The 19274-nt window shown below is 38.4% G+C and overlaps 1 protein-coding gene across 1 annotated transcript; it reads right to left on the bottom strand.

Annotated features, from left to right (window-relative positions):
• Positions 1-256: 256 nt before the first annotated feature.
• LOC104520060 (A disintegrin and metalloproteinase with thrombospondin motifs 18) lies at positions 257-18378 on the bottom strand. The gene is made up of 8 exons (XM_010173612.1): positions 18346-18378; positions 15187-15328; positions 13552-13678; positions 9047-9251; positions 6537-6728; positions 5947-6159; positions 4374-4521; positions 257-769 (listed from the first exon to the last, which is right to left on the bottom strand). Exons 1-8 carry the CDS (start codon positions 18376-18378, stop codon positions 654-656), a joined length of 1176 nt encoding a protein of 391 aa, XP_010171914.1. The 3' UTR covers positions 257-653.
• Positions 18379-19274: the final 896 nt, after the last annotated feature.

Raw genomic sequence — 19274 nt, forward strand, 5'->3', positions numbered from 1 at the left:
ATGAATTCTTCAAAACAATAGAAACATTAGCATGATGCACAACTTGCTTTTCCAGCAGCAAGTCTAATAGAGAAGCACCATATATCTTTGTAGTGCACTATTTACTTCTTGTGGTCACACGTGTGACGCTGCCTTCTTCAGACAACAGCCATTTGAATGTCTTTCTGTGAAAGTGGCAGTGAACAGCTCCTTACCCTGGGATGATAGTATCAAAAAAATAAATGAAAGGAAACACTTTTAATAGTGCGATCTGTTGTGCTGCCACGCTGTAACCTTCCTCCTCGAGCTCCCAAGCTCTTTGCTTTGCATCCTGGTAAATTAGCCAGAAAAGGCTTTCTTGTCTTAATTTCTTCCTCATAACATATGACAGTGCAAAATGACACTTTTAAAGAAAGAACTGCCCCTCGAGTCTCAGTGTTCAAGTGATCCACAGTACCCTGTACTTAGTGAGGTCAGCAAGTAAAGAAAAAAAAGAAACATTCCTTTTTCAATATGTATCCAACGATTACTGTACCTCAGACATTCCCTTAGAAAAAATGTCTCTTCCATCAGTGGTTTTTGTGGCACCATGTCTTACCTCAAAGCAAAGTTAATTCCAACATAAATTGAAGAAGAGAATCCTGTCACTGAAGGGTTCAGATAACACGTTCCTATCAGTTCTTTTTCGTGCATGATTTACAGCATTGCTTGCCATAAAATTTGTGGTTACAGACACCATGCTGGGGTACCAGATGACACCAAGTGAAGAAGTCCACACAGGAAGGATCATCTGAAGGAGAGAAATACAAGCAATATGGTAAGACTGTGTTTTAGCAAGTCTGCAAGTCAGGCAATAGTTCCACACACTTGTATGCATTTGGTAGTATTAAAAACACAATGGGTGACCCAATTCAAAGAAGAGGAACCATGAGCTAGCTTTCATCTCAAAAATACTAGTTTCTTTTTTAATTTGTTAAGAGATCAAAGTTGTTAATTTGATAGAGAGAGAACTAATATAACAGGAGGGTCAGAGGCTAAAGGAATTAAAAAATTTAGAGCATACTTTGAAGTTCAGGAAAACAGGAGGAAGTTCCACTGTAGAGGATAAAAAAAGTAATCTGTATTTTCATCTCCAATTACAAATATTTGTTCTAAAGCCAGGTACTTGTACAAATGAGCCTGCTCCATGCTTGAAGCTGGTTGCCTGTTGCTGTCAACATCACATGGAATTTACCTGCACCTCAAAGTAGTGTCAGCTTTGAGTGTATGTGCATGAGCACACAAAATGCACAGAAATCTGAATGTGTGGGCCCTGCTCTGTGCACACGTGTGTTTGTGTTCCTACACTTCCTAGAGGGATTTAATTCTTCTCTCTTCTTAGAGACTTTAGTTAGGTGGCAAGAATTAGGCTTTTAGGACTTTGACTTATGCCATGTTGGTGAAATCTTAATTAACTGCAGTGGGAAAAGAGACAGGCTGACAATGTTGAGTTCTGAAAAGCCCAGCTTTTAAGTACAAATACAAATAAACCATATTTTTCAATTAAGATTTTACTTAAAATTACGTACAGATCACTTATACACACAGCCCAGTCACTTTAAAAAGACTTCATAGCTGCTCCTTTCTACAGTTTTGTGGTGGATGCTTTATGTTTCTTTAAAAGAGCAGAGGGATGGTTCATATGGATGATTTATAAACAAATTCACCATGTCTGAGAGATCAGTAAGACATTTAAATGAGGTTTAGCAAAATTTATAGCTAAACAGAAATCTCCCGTGAGTATGGGAAAAGGCTCCATTTGACTCTCAGAACTACTGTTTACATGGTCAATAAAAGGAATTTACAAGGAGACAGTGAAGAAAAACCTCGCCACCGTTGTCTGCGTTCTCAGATCAGCTAGGCTGAGTCACAGAAGATAAATACTCCCTCACATAGAACAGACAATGTCTTCACATTCTGTGGGACAGGAGTGATCTCCAGCTCTCTGTAGGAACTCCTTTTGATCAGTCACTTATTCCTTCTCTTTTATATGATGGCAAAGGTGATTTTGTATACCTTTATCACCCTCAAATTATTTGAATGAATAAAAAAATAATGTAATAATATTTTTTTTAAAGATGTCATTTTATACCTTAGTTCTTAAAAACATAAGCCTGTCTGTAAATACTCATGTTTTGTAAATGAAATACTGTCCTTGAACAGTCACTTGTCTGGGAACTGGGAAGCTCAGTACTGCACTGCAGCCTTTCCACCCACAGCATCGCATTTGTGTTCTCAGTTGAGTGTCAGTTGGGATGTGACTGGGAGTTCAGCACCAGCCCTCACGTTACTTCACCAGACAGAATGTGCTGCTGGGGGGACCCAAAGCAGACAACAGGTGAAAAACATGCACAGCACAAAGTGAGGAAAGCTGTTCTGATTGAGTCAGGAAGAAGCTCTCCTGCCATGGAAGGGTAGATTTTCAAAAATTACAAACTACTGATTAAAAAAAATGTATAAGCACTGAGGAGGCAATGTTAATAAATCCTTATGCCCCTTTTGAAGATCACAGTGCAATGCTAATGTTACAGAGGTGTGGCCAAAAACTTTACTCTTGGGACCTAATCCAAAGACCAAACACAAAGAGTCCCACAAGCTTCAGTGGATGTGGATCAGGCTGTCAGTTCCTTATTTCTATTTACTCAAGTATTTATATATTGTTTAAATTTTCATTCATTTTAAGCAATTGGATTTACTAGGAGTTACGGTGACCGTAACTGCATCGAACAGAGGGACGGAAATGACCCAGTTTGTCTAGGAAAGTGTGTGTAAACTCTCCCTGAAACATTAATTTCTTCACTGTGATCACTGAGCTGGAGCTGCATGGCTGATAATAGGGACTGATTTGCTTCAATGTGAGTCCAGCACAGCTGGTTCCCTCTTTTTGCTGGTTTGGACAGAAAGTTAGAGAGCAGTGAAGAGATAATTGATCTCTAGAGCCTGACGACCCAGTTACAATAAAGGGGAAAGGGCTCCTGCAGATGTGAGGAGAGAGTGAAACAGGCCAAGGCCAAAATTAATAACAGACATTACTCCAGACATGAAATATAGCAGAGGAAGGCAGGGGTGAAAGAAAAGTGCTTGCTGTATCGTGACAGAAAAAGATGTAATACAGAAACTCCAAAGTACAGCAGAACTTTTTAGGAAGGTTAATTTGAAGTTTTAGGAACATTTACTTATAAAAAAAGCAGAACTATTCACTTATCTCTTTTAATACCATTTCATCTATATATCCTTGTTTGCATTCAGGTCCCCTGATGTATCAGTTTGATATTCTGCATGTCTTTGAGTTGATGCAGTAGAATAGTCTAAGATATCACTGGGTTTTACAGGGTTTCTGTGCACATGGAATGCCAGGAGTCGGTACAGATGAGAAAGGTGGTTGGCTAATGTCAGTTTACAAGATTCAGGGCCAGAGCTTGACCTTTGCTCCCAACAATATTACCACTTTTCTTTTGCAATCCAGCCTAGGTTTTATAGAGGTAACTTTCAGCTCCCAGTTTTAAAATGGTAACAAGACAGTTAATTTACAGTATTTTGGAAGTTAACGTTTAAAATGCTTTAGAATACCTATGTAACTGGCGGTATATGGGACAAACCTGGACCTCCATCAGCATTTTTCCTGCAGTTAAGAAGGAGTCACCAACTGTAACCAGCTTGTAAGCAAATATACTAAAAGGCACTAATGCCCTGCTCTGTGTAGTGGTTCGGAGAGAATTCCTTCCATCATTCAGCGTGACATAAAACCTCTTGCTTTTCTAGAACTGCTAAACAGACTGAAGAGGTGGAAGGGGATGCAGTGGACATACAAGTGGGGACAGAGCTTAATATCATGTTCCCTGACTCCACATCAGACACTAATCAGAAGCAGTGAGAAAGTACATTCTAGACAAAGCATTTTTGGACTCCAGGATATGGGTGCAATTTGCAGCTTGGTCGGACTTCAAAAGACTAAAAATAAATGGCAAACGATTACTGCTTAGTTCAAAAGTTGCTATTTTTAATCATAAAACAGTACCAGCATGGGATCCTTCTATGTTATTCAACAAGATAATATAAAGATGCAGCTCAGAACCAAGTGGCATAACTTTTTGACATACTTTTTTTTTTAACATATCCCTCTTTTTAAAATCTCCTGTGTCAGTTACACTCAAGTCTGTTTAAGTTCACTTTGAGAAGAGAGATTCTGTACTATCAGAGAGTAACTGTAAAGCTGGAAAGTCTAAGAAAAAAACATTTATGAAGGACCATGCCAAATACTAATCTTCAGTGGGTGTAACTGGAAAAGGTGGTGTTTGCTGGATATAGAGTTGTAAGCAACCAACCATGCTGCAGCATGTAAAGCTGAGTTTTACCTCTTTTCACAGGGACTGGGCAGAAGTTAGTATTGCAAGCTCTCAGGACTGCTGGTTTCTGATGGGGCAAGCACCCAGAAGCTGGTCTCCCTTGGCGCAGGCACTGTACGCTCCGGGTCTGCACTCCCCCTCCGCATGTTACCGTACACTGTAGAGAGGAAAACAGGAAAAGCCATCTTGCATTATAGAGACTCTCTGGGAGCCCAAAGGAGTAACTTTCAAGGGCTTTGGATGAGACTTTCAAAGAGAGAAGGGTCAGGATTGGATGTGTTGCTGTTCAGCAACCCCCATCAGGACTAACTTTTCAAAGATGTGTGCATCTGTTCTCCCTTCTGAAAGTTTAGTTATTTGAGGACTCAGCTGAAAATCTGGTTCCTCACTTAGGCATTGAGACAGAAACTGAACATTTTAGGAAACCTGTTCGTGATTGTCTGCACTGATTTCTTTTGAACTCTGAGCCTCTGGGCCCAATCCTGCTGTCTTCAACAGAGATAAAACTCCCACTGGAACCACAATTATGGCAGTATCTGGGGAAAAACACTATGTGTTTGCAGGAAGATCTATGGAGTAGTTTAAAATGAATAAGCCTTTTACTTGTATGTGTTTCATGAAAAGTTGTCTTTAAGAGAAATGTGATAATTTTCATCTGATTAGAATTGTCAGGCATACATTGTTTCATGTAAATGTTATTAAATTAGTGTGTGTCTCATTGATATGTGACTCATAAAGTAGATAAGTTCCAGAAATACAGAAGCTTGTTTGGAAGAATGTAGAAACAAATACAGACTGATCCCATAATTAATCATAGTATTTAGGGAATTCCAGGCAATCTGTGCAGATGCTCAAATACATTGTGCATATAGATATGTAATAGTTCAACCACAGTGCAGTTCGAAGAAGACTGAGAAGAAAGTGGTGGAAAACAAGCGTGGGATGTAGAGCCTCTCAAGCATGAATAACATTTTTGGGTGACATTCTTCAGTTTCAGGACAAAGAAATGAGCTGCACCAAAATACCTGATGGATGTGGACCAGCTGCATCATGTTTCAGTGGCTGAGTGGTGTGACCTTTAGTGAATGGTTACGTGCAGGAGACACCTGTGGACTGTTAGTACTGGAGATAATCTCCTCCATATAACTGGACATTTGACTACAGCACAATGTAAGGCTGGAGCTAGCTTTGATCTGGGGAGCTGGGACTCCCACTCCCATAGTCACAGTGGCGTGGGACTCAGCATTTTGCACCCACCAGGCGTTTGTGCCATTCCAGCTAGCGTCCATTCTGTGGCACAGGATACTATGGCATTTCTAGGTTTGGTGCTCCCTAATCCCAGCGCTGCAACCTCACCTTCTAATGACGGTGGATAGACTGCCCAAGAGTCAGCAGTCACATTGCAGTTGTTTTGTTCTTTAATGCTCTGCAGTGAAAAGCACTAGGGGATTCTACTTGAGCTACTGTGAAGGGAAATTCGCTCCTTTAGTAAACTCCGTAAAAGCCAAGACATGAAATGGTGCTGGAGAAAGTGTGCTAGCTGGGACAAGGAGAGAGAGGCAAGAAAGTTTCTCATTCCTACCTGCTGCCAGGGTGAGGAATACCAGCCAGACACCATGTTATACAACGTTTGGGATGGACAGGCTCCCTTGTTACAAGCTTCTTCCAGGTTGATGTTTGGTTTCTTGATGTTTCTACATCTTCGCTGAGGAAAGGTGATCAATTTCCCATGGATGCTTTTCTCACCACACTTTAGTTCTCGCTTTTGTACACCTGGGCCACAGGAGGCTGAGCACTGCAAAGGCAAAATACACTTTTTAAATCTATAGAAACACATTCAGATAAAGGAGAACGTGCTATGTGCAAGAGACCCCAAATTATCTGAAACTACAAAAGCATTACATAACTAAAACCACAAAGACTGTGTTCTGTAATGTGTAAACTGAAATATAAATCCAAGTCAGTCAAAGTCCTGAAAAACAAGGACATCGGGATACATGTAACTACATCTGGATGTGAAGAACTGTATGTTTATAGCAGCTTGCCTAGAACACCTGATTTTCAAATGAAAGCTCAGCTTTCTTTCCCCCAGATGATTCACGTGTGTCCCTGAGTCAACGTTTCCAGGAGCAGCAGAGGAAGGCAGTGAGCCATGTAACTGCACCACTTTACCTCACTCCAGGAAGAAATCACCCACTGGAGTCGGTCGTTTTTGGGGCAGCGTCCCAGCACACAGGTCTGCTGGGATTCAGGTTTCTGGTCTCTGCTGCACATACTTTCAGGCAAGATTTTAACCTTGGGAGAACCAGTACTTTTGCAGTAGACATCCCGTTTCTTAACACCTCTCCCACAAGTCTTGGAGCACTGTGATGGAAAGAAATATACATTTGAACCAGGGGAAATGAAAACTGGCATTATTTGTATTTCACAGCAGAGTACAGAACCATGGCTAATGTGCCGTGTAGCTGCCATTATAACATAAGTAAACTTCAAATTTTTTTTGGTAAATAAGTAACAATAACATCTGTATGTCACTTCTAAAACATTGTTCTAAGTGCTTTCTTAATGTAAACTATGAACTCTTGCAGCCCCCATGTAGAACAGATAAGTAATATCTCTCTTCCGTAGATGAGGTAAGTTGGACTCGTGAGCAAAATGCTTTTTTCCCTGGACAGCACGGTTGAAAGCTGGTCCGAACCTCCCATCACAAAATCTCCCCCAGCAAGATGTTCTCAGCTATTTGTTATTTTGTCCTCACCCTGGCCTAGAGGGATGAGATAGAGGCAGAGAAAACTACCCAGGGAATCTATACATAACTCCTTCACCAAATGAATCTCACTACAAGGCAGAATCTGATACAGACAATGGTTAAGAAGTTTGACCAAAGGTATTTTAATTGCCAAGATTACAACTGAAGCTTAGGACAAGTCACCAGTGAATAAATATGCATTGCTGAACCATGGTTCAGTTGAAAAGACCCTCTATGGTTTTCACTGCCTTAGCATACAACAAAACGCACAAATGAGCCAATTCTGATGAAATGAAGAAATAAATGGCCCTGAAATAATGCTGCCAGCTTTCTACCCTGGTGCATCCTCTTCTAATTGTTCTTCTTTTTACTAATAATTCAGGGGCACATTCTAAGGCAGAATCCTGTCCTATTGCTAGCCATATTAAATCATAAATGTTTTTAAAAAATTTCATGAAAGCAGAGTTGTACTGAGGATGCAACAGAAATATCTGCATGCTGAAAATCTGTGGTTTTAATCTTTCCCCCAGACAAGCAAAAAACTCCTTCCATTTAAAATTACTCTGATTTGTGTAGAGTGGCCGGCTATTTTGCATTTTTTCCTGCTTAACTCCTTTGAGCTTGTGACAGAACAGCTTTCAGCTGAATCTTAAAATCTCCATTAACTTGTTCAATGGGCCTGTTCACTACATTTCTGCAGGACTTGTGAACTAAATTTTCTTAGGCTTATTTGAAAATCACAACTTGAGTTGTACACCTCCTAAAGAGAAGGAAAATTTATTTATTTTTTTTTAATTATGAGAGAGGTTTTTTTATTTTAGAGGAAGGAAACTTTGAAAGTATGAATGTGTTTGAAGACTTTGTTCTTCCTTTTTAAGTATCTAATCATCATACCTAGTTTTTATAATCTCCTAACACACTAAGGTTTCCTTCACATACACTGGGAGAAAAAGTTTCTTTTTGAATGTTAAAACTGCTACGATGGACTACTGAGTAGTTATTTGTCTGTCATAGTACATTACAAGGCACTCCCCTGGAGAGGCAGCCCATGCTTCTCAGCTGGGAACGCTTAGGTCAACATGTTCTTGAACACCTAAAGAGTAACAGTGCCAAGAAGTGTACACAGAAGTAATAGATTTATCAGTAAATTTAAATCCACCTAAATGAAGATGGAAAAATAAAAATAATGCAGGTTTTTTTGCTATAAGTTTACTGCCAGCTGTCTCTTAAATCCCAGATTTCCCAGTACTTCATTTATCTGTACAGTTCATACCAGCATCAGTAGCAGTGAAAGAAAGAGCAGGGCTGAGTTTTGTGTAAGCAGGTGTGTGGTTTTTAACTGGGGCTGGTTTAATGTCAGGCAGTTCACAGGTTTGTAAAGGGTGTGTACATAGAGGAATCTGCCCAGGGGCCTTATTCCCCTCATAGCAATTAACTGCAGCAGTGCTCTACTTGCAGTAGAATAGTTACTCTAACAAAGGTAAAGGTGCAGAAGTGATTAGTGAACATGTAAATCACAAATTTATCAACCCACAATTCACATATGTGTGTGTTAATATGCAACTCTAACCCCAAATATTTCTTAATTTCTCAACTGCCTGTCATCTCTTAGAAAAGTTAATATTGCTGTGGGGAGTAATCTCAGAGGGCTTTGAAGAATTCATAAAGCCTTAAGTTATGAAACCAGAAAAAATTATCCATCTATTTGTATGTACCAAAAAGGACACTACATGTCCACTTGTGGCAAGCCCTCCTGTCCAAGCACTTAGGAAGGCTACATAAAATAAACACATAGTGCACATATTATCTTAATGAATAGAACCATTTGAAAAATACTGATCTTCACAAAGTTTGCACTATTCTTCTTGAGCAGAGTTTTTGGCAATATTTTCATTATGCCAGCAGACAAAAATGTAAGTTTTTCTCCAGTTACCTGAGACCATAGGCCAGGGCTCCATTCAGGTGGGCAGTCCTGACTGTTGCACATCTGCACCTGTGTAGGGGTGCTGACAGGACACAGGGAGTGGGCTACTACCTCCTCTTTTTGGAAAGCCCTTTTCTGGACACACTGAATGAGACGACTTTGTTGGCCTCCTCCACAAGATTTGCTGCATGTGCTCCATTCGCCTGTTGACCAGCTTAAAGGAGAAAATGCACGTTAGAAACACAGGAGTCCAATTAGCTTTATAAAATGAATACATATGAGCAACCTATCAAATGTGAATTACTGAGGGATTCTGTTTAGCCTGATGTACTGATATCTGTTCAAGCAAGCAAAAAGCCATAGTTATGTGATCTGTCTTCAAAGCATGGAACATTTTGCTAGGGATGCAATATAGTCACACAACTAGAAAAATTAGTATTACTTATTTACAGTTCTCATCTACCAGAACCAGCTTGCCTGTGAATCTGACCTGGAATCTGGAATTCCATAGGGACTGAGAGAGATGCTGCCATTGAGGCTGGTGGAGTATCTAGAAGATCTAAGGGTTTGGCTAACAATTCACTATTCCTTTTAACTACATTTATGTTTTTAATTGAAAAAACTCTCTAAAACAGGAAAAGAAAAATCTTTTCTAAAGAAATGGTAGGATGATCACTTTTGTCACTTCAGCTGCTGAAGAGACCTCCAATAGACTAACAGACCCAGGGCCAAAGGAAGAAGTCAGATAGAGATGTTGGCGTGGTTGTCCAATGGTATTTATGTCCAACCTTAGAGGCCTCTATTCACAAAAAAAAAAGAACTTGCTTGCTAAAATCAGTAGTCTTATTAGTGTCTTGAGGATTTAAATGTCCTCAGACTAATAAATTTGGCAGACAGAGGATGTAGAATCTAAATAAAACAGAGAAAATCTAACCAGTGAAAGCTGTTGGGCACATCTATACTCCAGTCACTGGCACACTTCAGTTACGCAGCATGTCACTGATGATGCATACACAAAGGCTGAAGAATTATTGCCAATTGCTTGGGATAAGTTCATTTTGAAGTGTCAATAGCTGCTCAGTATTTCTATTACTGAAGCACTGAGTGAGTTCCCAGTTTTTGTGGAACACTTTGCAAACACGCACGCAAGTGTCTGTCCTCGAAGGCTTGCAGTGTAAGACCATAAATAACTAGATAGAAAATAGAAGTGAAGAAACAAAAGGAAATTATGAATGACTAAATGATTACTCGAGTTGAGAACTCTTATTCAAAGACCTAGCACTGAAATTGAACTAAAGATGTTGAAACAGCAGTTTTACAAGTTTTTAATAATTTATACCACAGAAAAGGTTCTTGTCTCAAATCTGACTGCTTGGCCTATCCTACTTCCATGGTTTCTCACAGCACCAGCCTTGTGACCACTGAAATAGCTGCCTACATACAGCTGCCATGACAAGAAAGCCTCTTTTTTTTTTTTTGACTGTGTGAAAGATGAAGAGCATCCCATTTGCCTGTCTGTTCACATCTGCTTGAAAACAAAGCTAATTTTAATTTGTTAAAAAATGTATTAAAAGCCTATTTTGGAAAAATCCCTTTGGGGATAGAAGAAATCCCAACTCTCAGTCTAGTAACTTTAGTAACTGCCAAAAGTAGTGGGAAATATAAAAAGCACTAATTTAAGGACAAAGAAATATTAATGTGAAAAGTCAGTAGTTATGTAATTCCAGAACATGTCAGAAATTTCCTTTTTCTCTGATTTATAAGTATTTGGACTATTGCAATACAAACTTCTGTAAAAAAGTTATCATTTTAATCCATTTTACAACTTTTAATTAGTTTGCTTTGATGTTTCTGACAACAGTGATTGCTAGAGCAATCATTTTAAGAGCTTATTCACCATAACTGCCCAGAAAGTTCCACTCTTCACAGAGGAGAGTGCAATAAACCTACTTTAATGTCCTCTAGTAAACTGCCATTTTCCAAGATTATCTGGGCTGTGATCCAAGAGTATCTTTCATTAGCTCAAATAACTAAATAATTATGACCAGATTTGGCAGCTCTGAAATCCAACAGAGTGCAGTACTGATGCCTTTCTGTGTTCTTACTGGTGGGACAGTAGTTTGCTCCTACTCTGACTAACCAGTCTTTGTTCTTATGCAGTAATTATTCCTCACTGACCTTTATATGTCTGGAGCCTCTTTTATGTCACAGAACTGACACGCTTGTATCTCATCTATTATTCACCTCCTTCCCTTGCCCATTATGCCTACCGTATTTGGGTTTGCTTTATTTGCTGGCTATTAAGCATTCTTTGTTTCCTCCATGGTATTTATTAATACTACATTTTTTAATGTTGACAGTCTCAGTTTTATGGGAAATATTACACACTGTGACTTTCTGGGCAGATTCCTCAGCAGAAATATTCTGGCATAGTTTCACTCAGCTGAATGGCAATCTGTGAATTTAAGACATGGTCCTACATGTAGATTCTCCATACATTAATATATCCTAAGGATTTTAAAAATAATTAATTAGTGAATTCAGTCGTTCTTCCCTAGAGGTGGCTTGGGGCTTTCACAGGTTTTTCTTTTTGTACTCTTTTCAGGGTTCAAGTCACTAATTGTGTTTTGAAGTAGTAAATCTAAGAATATCAGTGCAATTTCATCATGAAAACATTCCACTGAGTGTCAAAATGGATATTCAGCATTTTCAGTGATAGATATATCAGAGGATGTTCAAATACATCAGGATCTGGTTAACAGAAATGGAAGTTTTGTATGTGGTTAATAGCAATAAGAATGATTTTGGTAAAGCTTTATAGCATAACAAGGCCACATCAAAATGAAGGTAAGTGTAAACAGCCTAAAAACACTCCTGGGACCATCATAGACAGTACATTTCTATGTACATGATACTGAGTTCATTGGATAAAAATAGTTCTGGCAGAAGATAAGTCACATATGAAAAGATTGTGCTTGGCTACAAAGATTACTTAGAATTGGTATTGAGAAAATCATGTGGCTAAATGCAATCTAAAGAAACTGCTGAAGCAGGAACATGGGGCTCTCATGTCACATATTGCCATTATTTAAACCTTATCTCAATTGTTCTGTGGTCACAGTGTATAATTTGCCATTTGGATTTTGTGTACTCTGCTGTAATCTTTAAATTTTGCAGGAAATTCCAAACTATTACTGGACTGTTTTTTAGTATGTTTGACATGCTGCAAACTATGGATTTTCAAGTAAAAACAAAGCCACTGCAGAACATACACATCTTTTTGCTTTGCCCCATCATCCTGTTCTGGACTAGAGGAGACTAGGAATGCTTCCTATTAAACTTCATTAAATGTGTTATTTTATGAAGCATGGGAGTGGCCTTAGCCAACTGCTTTTACCACCCTTTGCTTTTATCACTGCTGAGTAAAATCAGCAGATGACACCAGGTCTATAGCTTTCCTCCATTTCCTGTGCCTTCTGCTGCCTGTACGCTTCAAAGCATCTTCAACTGTCTTTATTTCCCCCTGAAACACTCTTAATTTTTTCAGCATACTCCTTTAGAAAGTCTCCTGTTCTGGAAGTCAAAATGTTTTGTCCAACATAGTACAGTTTTTCTGATCTTTAGTATGAAATTAAAATAACACTAAGGTTGCAAAGTCAGGAATCCAAAAGTTAAAAAAAAAAAAACAAAAACCCACAGAAGAAAGATGGCCAATGTGTCCTTAAATCTACCCCTTTATATTCTAAGCCACATAATACTGTGTTTAATTACAAGAGCACACTTTTTTTTTCCCAAAGGACCCCAACAACAGCTACTATAAATCAGTGTAATTCCCTTGTTTTTAAAGCAGCTCTATTGATTTAGACCAGCTGGAGTCTAAATGCTTATCTATATGTCAATGTCTTCCTCTGCATCTCACCTTTCTTATGTCTTTCAGAAAATAAGATTGGTCATGTAGGCAGTGTCTTCATATTTATTTTGGTGGGCACCAGGAGCATTGCTTATGATTTATTTGCTTTAGATAGTCCTCTTCTCAGTACCATAATACTCTGTGGGACATTTTGTCCAAAAATCACTAATTACACTTCACAAGATTCTTTTAACCTAATCTAATATGTGGAATCTGAGTCAAGGGGCTAAGCTTCCACATGGGGAGTAGCACTTTACTCAGGAAATGGTCTTATTGATTCAAGGTGAGTAAAGGTGGCAGAACAGGCCTCTAACTAACTTAGATTTACTCAGTGTCACATAGCTAACCCCAGCATGGTGACAGAGCTGCAAGCAATCCTCGGGAGGTCTTGCTTAGCAACATTAGAAATGCTGCCTCTATTATTATCATTGGGCAGAAGCCTACACAACTAACATTTTTAAACAATTACCGTTTTACGTTACAGAATAAAAGTGGGTTCAGCTCGCAGGCTGTACAGTTCCGTGTGCCTATCAGAGAGGATTTCTTTCGTGGCAAACTCAGTCATAACGCACCGCAAAAAGGTACAAAAATAAAGAGAACTTACTATGCTGGGCAGGGATGAGTATTGCATAGTTTTGTTTCGGTTAAAGGCTTCATCCTTGGGCCACAAAAGGAGGAATTAACTCGTGTACGATGATCTTCCAAACAAATTGCTTTTGCTGTAATGTGTCCTATGGAAGAATTAGGAAAAGATACTGTAAAATAAATGTTTACTCAAAAATATAAGAGAAGAAGTAATAAGGAAGAATTTTAACTAAACAAGTCCAAGCTCATCCTTGCTACAATTCCACTGACTTGAACTAAATAAAATAGGATTTAATTTGTCAAAATGTTTTTAACATTAATTTCCTTCTCTGCAACACAGGCACTATTGAAGTCAGATGAAACATTTTAGTTATAAAGAGCATATTTGCAGAATCTTCCCCCAGCAAAAATTAGTAATTCTTCAAATCCTAATTCCCTGCAGAAACTAGCAGTGCTTTCTTAGAGCTCTCCTCATGCGCTTGCAAACTGCAAGAAAACATTCTGCAACTTTTTCCAGTGTATCTTTACAGACTTCAGAATTCTGCATGTTCCTGTACCTAAACTCTTCCTAGTGTCAACACCAGGACAGATTACAGAGAAGACTACAAATGCCTTAAGAGATGAAGTGATTTTATAGATTTATCTTTTAATTGAGATGTATCATTCACTTCACACATGGCTCACGGGGCACAGCAAGTCAAATTTGGAAACACGGTTGTTTCCATCATCTTTATATCCGTGCTGCCATCTTCACTTGTTTTAAAGGGAAGCAAGAAAATAGCAGTTGTCTTATTTTATGTCTGCAGTGTTCCTGGTGGGTCTTTCTTCCATAAACAGTTTATTGAGGTGCTGTGACATCTGACAACACACTAGCAAGATACTTCTGTATTTCACCTGGACTTTATTGCCATAACAATAAAGCATAATGCGGCATTTCCTTGGTCACCTAGTCCTATTCTTTGGTATTAAAGACAACCACAGCATATAGTCTTATTTATATGACCCAGTTCCAATTTAAAGGCTACTAAAATTTTAATTCTCGATTTGCAGGACTTCCTACATGACAGTTTTCTGTTTTCATTACATCCTAGAATTACTTTCACTGACAGGACATTCAAGATTTAGAAAAATACATTGATGATCTGTGCAAAGCAAATACCTAGAGGAATATGGTAATAAGAAATCCTTAGCTTATACAGAATTTCAGACTTTGACCTGGCAGAACTCAAATATTTGTAATTAAACAGTAAGAAGATCAGGGTGCAACTGTCAGTAAAGCTCTTGATAACATTCTAATCTTCAATTACTCTCTACAGATAAGATAAATTTTACTCATTATTTGGTATCTTTCTATGTTCCCAAATTACAACATCAAAGCACATATTTAATTTAATTACTGTATGCATACAGACTGACCTAAAGAAAAAAGTCTCAGTTAATGTGAGACTGGCATGAATTTATTTTTTTTTAATATAAAGGCAGTATGAAGGTACTTCATTTATGTTATAAGTTGTCAGATAAAAAAAATAAGGACCAGGTGTTAAGTGTAAACCCCCCTGTACTTATTGATATACAATTGCAAAAGTAAAGGTAGATGTTTGAGATGCTTTAAAAAATGAAAAAGAAGAAGATTGGGAATTGGAAAGTTACCTACCACCACCGCAAGTAGCTGAGCACTCTGACTGCACTGTCACCCAGGAGTAGCTGTGTTTTTTGACAGATGTCTTGTTTTCATGGTTGGTTTTGGAAAATGTATATTCCCAAGCAATCCCTGGATTTTTGCCTTGTAACAGGATCTATAGAGGGGTATTTGGGGGTTGGTTAAAAAAAAAAAAAAACGGGGAGAGGGTAAGAGAGAGTTTGTCTTCTGAAGGGAAACAAACTGAGCATGATACACACTTAATACACATCATGTTTGTGAAAGAATTCTCAGGAGACCTAATTTTTCAATAAACTAAAAACCATTAAAGTAATTCCTAAACAGCAAAGTGTTTGCTTGGACTAACACCTGCAGGGCACATAACAGAAGAGTGCAGAAATACACATCCTATCTTGTAGTAAGCAAAGTCCACGCTAGCTAATGCTTCCACAATGCCTTCTATGAATGAAGAAGCTTTTGCCCATGAAGCAAGCAGGACTCAAAGCTTTACTGAAAAAAAGCAGTAGTATAGTGTGGGGACTGGGAATAGAGGTGGTTAGAGATGGCTTCCTCTGTTCTTGAGGCTGAAATAAGTATGTAGAGATTTTTTTTTTTCTCTTGTGAAAAAGTTTTCCTATGCGACTGGTGATAAATTTTGTTTGGAAGACCCTCAGCTGTTTTGGGGTTTTTTTCATGATGACTGAAGCTGATAAAGCTTCAGTCCAGGAAAGAACCTGTCCTGGGGTGTCTACAAAGGAAAAAGGATTGGATAAACCTTTTATTCATGATTTTAGCATAATGTGTTAGAAAATTTATAGAAAGTTTGACTTTACTGACTATAATAACAATCTTTGTCATTTAACTCAGGGAGCCTAGTTCTTGAGGCTGTACTATTTTAGTAGTGAATTATATTGCAGTTTTCACATGCAGAACTTTAAAATTCACTGTATTCAAGTCTGAATTATAATCAATGCAAGATGCATGAACATCTGACACACACCTAAATTGGGGGGGAAATTTCTATTTAACAACATTTATTTTAGAAACTATTTTTGGCAGCAAAGTGCATTTATATTCATACTTAATAGAAAAAGTAGAAGATTTTACAGTTACAGAGCTCTGGTTTAAGTCTTCACCAATATGGATCTGGTCATAGTAATACAAAGAGCAGGTGCAGTTATTCTCAGTTCCTAAATATGCATTTTGATAAGCACTAGCATTTCAAGTACAGTTTCAGTCCATGTTAATTATTATAATTCAAAATATTAATAAAATATCTGTTAAGTTCACATGATGTCTAACCTGAGTGCTTAAGCAATCCACTGATGCCTGTATAGACCAGTTTCACAAAACAGCAACAAACTTGCATTTATGTCATTTAAGACCAAGAAATATAATAACATTTTGAAATGTAGCCAAGGGTTTTAAAGTATTCTGAAAATGTACCTATTGGAAAACGGAAATTACCCATGACAGTGAAAAATCAGACCAAATTTACATGACCTCCAGCTCAATAATGTTGAACACATGACGGATCTGGACTGCATACTGTTTACTTTTCTAGAAGAAAGAAAAACGGATGCTATATTTCTATTCTTAGCAGCCAAAGATTTTACTTCAGTCAGTGAACCTTAATAATGATCCAAACTGAGAATATAGCACTTAGGACTGTAAAAGGCAAAATACTTTCAAAAGAATTGGAGGGAATGTGCCTTCTCATTGGAAGATTCAGATTAGAAGATCCTTCAAGCACAGGTAAAGCACCCATCCAAGCTTAATTCATGAGCACCTTAGAATACCTGTGAGATTACAGAAGAAACAGATCTGAGAGTAATGACTGACCTCTCTATTTTTACTGAATATTCTTGAAAGCAATAATTTATTATATCTGTTTTAGGGGTGAGTCATATATGTATGCATACATCACAACTATTTTACAAGAACAAGATTAAAATCAAACACTCTGAAATTAGGAGACATTAGAATTGAGACTGCTGTGCAACTTGACGCTGCCCTGCGCCTCTGGATCTCATCCTGTCTTTCCAGAAAGCCTCTACCACACTCTGTGCTCACAGCACATGTTGCTCACTACTGAGTGTATTCCAAAGTTTCCATATTTTACTTTATGCTCATTCATCAATGTGTGGGGCTGTGCCCTATTTGCTATGCTCTATTCAAACCGTTACCAGTGTCACTTTTTTCCAGGAATTTTCTTTTTACCTTGGGTTTTCATACCTATCTGATGTAAATGCTTTAATTTCCTTTTACTGATTGGAAGGTCCTACAAGTCCAAGGTATTAGTACAGATCTCAGTATCTTAGGCAGCCAGAAACAATTTCAGAGAGTAGCTTTATTTTCTTCTTGTGTTAGAAAAGATCTGGCTAATGTATGAACAGTCAAAGTCAGATTTCCTCTTTCATGCTCCTATGAGGATGCACTTTCTCCCATTTCAGTAGGTGCTCTGTGTTCCTTCAACTGCAGAGGCTGAAATTCTATCTGGCCTTTAGTAAGTCATGTGTCAAAAGAGGAGGAGGTTTTGTCTATACCTCAAGACCTTGTGTAGGGGTTAACCCTCGTCTCATTTGATTCTGGCAACTGTCATATAACTGTGCTATGTCAGTGGCCAAAAAAAAAGTAAAGCTTAAAACCTTTCTAATAAAAACATTTTTAAGTATTAGACTGAACACTTGTCTTCTGAAAGTGCTCTTTACTTTGTGACAGAACGGATGCATCCTGAACAACAGAATTCAGAACATGGAAGAGGGAGGATAAGATAAAAATGGCAACCAGTTTTACTCCTGTTGGAGCAATATTCTCCTGGTGCTTCAACAGAGCGCGGGGAATGAAGAGTAAATGATCTTGGACGAGTTAGAACAAGACATGTTAGTATCTATCGCTTCAGAGAACAACCACACAATGATGTAAGAAACTCCAGCTGAGTGAGTGCCTGGGGTAAATCCTGCACCCCAGGCAAGCTGGGCTGTACACATTTTAAGACCTTGGGCTACACCTCCTTCTTGCACGTTGGAAAGTAGACACAATTATCACAGGCAGATGAAGTGAACTTCCTCTCCATTTCCTGGCTGGCAGCCAAAGCCAGACCCCTTCCCACCCAGCAGACTACAAGAGGGAATATTTACAAAGCTAGAGCTGCATCACAGTCAGGGCTCTTACCTCCTCTGTCAGGGCTCTTACCTCCTCTGTCATCCCAACTATGCAGAAAAAGGGCAAAATCAAACTCTGGAAAAGTACTAAAACCAAAATATTGCAGGGCACAAAACTATATGCTTTAAGGTCCCTGGCACTCAGCTGAAAAATTGTATTCAATGTATAATGTTCAACCAAGTTTTCATCAGGAATGCAATACTATTGCAAAGTTGCAATTTTGCCAAAGTAATGAGCTTATAAAAAGTTTTTCTATCGTATTTTCAAACATTCATTATAAAGCCCTTCCTTAACAACCCAGTAACTGAAGTCTGCATATACAGCCAAGTTATCAGACTTACAAATTTGGAAAGACCTCCAGTGCTAGTCTACTTAACTGGATGCTTTCCAGCACCTTTTCAGCCAACTGGCATTTGCTCCCAAATTTACAGCTGGCAAACAACCTCCTTAAACATTTCCAGTTCCTCAATAGAACTGTTTAATGTCTACCTTTAACACACCAACCACCTGACTTCAGACACAACACTCAGCAGCTCTGACCGCAGGGCGCAGAGTTATAAAATTTACAGCTTCTTGAGTTTGAAAACCACAGACTCTATGGCTGGAATCTGCCAGATCTATTCTGAAGAAAAAGAACTGTGGCTTTTGCTTAGGGCACAAAATGTTAAAACAATGGATAAATTGAATTCTCCTGAGTAAAGAACCTTTTCCTTTTGCTGCTAATTTTGATTTCAAAGCTAAACCAGTAAATTTTCTAAACTAGCTGTGCATCTGCTCCTTTCCTGGAGATTATTATTTTTTTCCCATGGCTATCCTAAGTTTCCAATACAATACTCCATTTTGCAGGTGAAATTTTTAAAGAGCCTATCAACATTGTTGTGTTATGATTGTGCTTTTCAGGTGTTTTTTATTGTAAGATGTGTATGTGAAGTTACTTG

The sequence above is a fragment of the Antrostomus carolinensis genome, unplaced genomic scaffold (assembly GCF_000700745.2).
Source record: "Antrostomus carolinensis isolate BGI_N321 unplaced genomic scaffold, ASM70074v2 Scaffold26308, whole genome shotgun sequence".
Lineage (NCBI taxonomy): Eukaryota > Metazoa > Chordata > Aves > Caprimulgiformes > Caprimulgidae > Antrostomus > Antrostomus carolinensis.